This window comes from Vipera ursinii, assembly GCF_947247035.1.
Source record: "Vipera ursinii genome assembly, chromosome: 1".
NCBI classification, from domain to species: Eukaryota; Metazoa; Chordata; class Lepidosauria; order Squamata; family Viperidae; genus Vipera; species Vipera ursinii.
In genome coordinates, this window is record NC_139512.1 from 353744357 (window position 1) to 353746566 (window position 2210).

Here is a 2210-nt window from a genome sequence, read left to right on the forward strand (position 1 = left end):
GAAGGCATCAGAGAGATAATTCTCTGCAGAAAATATTTTAAAAATATTTTAAATATTAAAATATTGGGGAAAAATTTTTTTGAGTTGCAGTCCAAACATCTTCAAATTGCCAACGTTGAGAGACATAGTTGTAGGATCTGATCCATGAATAAACACAATTTAAGCTAAGAAACATCACTGTTTCTCACCCCTTTGGGACCTACCTGCAAATCTCCAACTACAGCAAAATATAGATAGTCCTTGACTTACAACAGTTCACTTAGAGACCGTTCAAAGTTACAATGGCCCTGAAAAAAGTGACTTATGATTGTTTTTCACACTTATGACCATTGCAACAGCTGATTCATATTTATGACAGTTGCAGTTTCCTGGGATCAGGTGATCCCCTTCGACCTTCTGACAAGCAAAGACAATGGAGAAGCCAAATTCACTTAATGACCGCATTACTAACTTAACAACGGCAGTGATTCACTTAACAAATGTGGCTAGAAGAGTCGTAAAATGGGACAAATTCACTTAACAAATTTCTCACTTAACAACATAAACTTTGGGCTCAGTTGTGGTCATAAGTTGAGGACTACCTGCGTAAATTAACTGGGGTAGGGATGTTGATTCTTATGATTATAATTTGAGGAAGAGTTAGACCACACAGCAGTACAGGTAGCCCTTGACTTACAACCATTTGTTTAGTGACTGTTCAAAGTTACAAACGGCACTGGGGAAAAAATGACTTACAACCATTTTTCACACGTACAACCATTGCAGCATCCTCCTGATCACGTGACCAAAATCCAGACTCTTGGCAACTGGCATGTACTTAATGACGGTTGCAGTGTCCCGGGGTCATGTGATCCCCTTTTGCGAACTTCTGACAAGCAAAGTCAGATTTGCTTAGCAGCCCTGTTACTCACTTAACAACTGCAGCGATTCACTTAACAACCATGGCCAGAAAGGTTGCAAAATGGGACAAATAACCACTGTCACGCTTAGCAACAGAGATGGGCTCAACTGTGGTCATACGTAGGGGACTACGGATATGTTTTTTGGGCTTTTTTTCATGGAAGAAGTTCAAACTTTTTTAAAGGGGGAAAATGGATTGGAACCGGGGTGGCTTTCCCCCCCCCTCCATTTGGAGAAGGACCCGCCTCTCCATCCCCCCGTGTGGGCTATGGTCCCCTCCCCAAAGATCCTCACCTCTGCTGTTTCGGTGGACCCGCAAAGGGCTGGGCGTTGTGGCCAAAGGGGAGTGAAGGGACTCCTGAACTGGGCCAGGTTCACAAGAAGAGGCATCCGATTCGCCCCCGTCTCTGTCCTGCTTGCAGGGGTCCTCATACATCCTCAGGGAAGGCAGAGTCAGCTGTTTCCTTTCAGTGGGGGAAAAGAAGGGGAGGGGGACAGATTTTAATCTTCAGCGTCAGCCTTTCAGAGGGTCTGAGTCCCTCTCCCCCAACTTCTTTCTCCCTCTCATCCCCAGAATTTGTGGGTGCTCAATCACTGGAGCTTTCCAAGAAGAGATTGGGCAGCCATTTTGCCTGGGATGATGTGTAGAGCGCTGTTTCTCAACCTGGGCAGCTGGAAGTTGCGTGGACTTCAACTCCCAGAATTCCCCAGCCAGACTTGCCAGGATCTCCTGCTTGAGCTGGCTGAGGAATTCTGGGAGCTGAAGTCCACGCATCTCCCAGTTGCCAAGGTTGAGACACATAGGCGTAGTAGGGTCTCCTGATTGAGCAGAGGGGCTGGATTAGAAGACCTCCAAGGTCCCTTACAACAGATAGTCCTCGACTTACAATAGTTCATTTAGTGACCGTTCAAAGTTAGAACTGAAAAGTGTGCCTTATGACAGCTTTTCACAGTTACGACCTTTGCAGCATCCCCATGATCATGTGATCAAAATTCAGATGCTTAGCAACGGGCTGATATTTATGACTGCAGCGCTGTGTCGCAAGGTCATGGGGTCCCTTTTTGTGACTTTCTGACCAGCAAAGCCAATGGGAAAGCCAGATTCATTTAACCACCAGGTTACTAACTTATCAACTGGAGTGGTTCCTTTAATAACTGTGGGAAGAAAGGTTGTAAACTGGGGCAAGGCTCACTTCGCAAACGTCTCATTTAATGACATAAATTTTGGGGTCAATTGTGGTCGTAAGTCGAGGACTACCTGTAGTCTGTTTTACTTCTCGAGGTCAAAAAAAAAAACAACCCCAGGTGAC

At 45.3% G+C, this 2210-nt stretch overlaps 1 protein-coding gene across 1 annotated transcript in view; it reads right to left on the reverse strand.

Moving 5' to 3' along the window:
* TBX2 (T-box transcription factor 2) overlaps window positions 1-1336 on the reverse strand; it is a gene marked incomplete at its 5' end in the record, with an annotated part of 27687 nt that extends 26351 nt beyond the window's left edge. The window contains one exon of the mRNA XM_083379879.1: window positions 1195-1336. Coding sequence (XP_083236005.1) covers window positions 1195-1336 — 142 coding nt within the window. The remainder of the gene's footprint in view (window positions 1-1194) is intronic.
* Window positions 1337-2210: the final 874 nt, after the last annotated feature.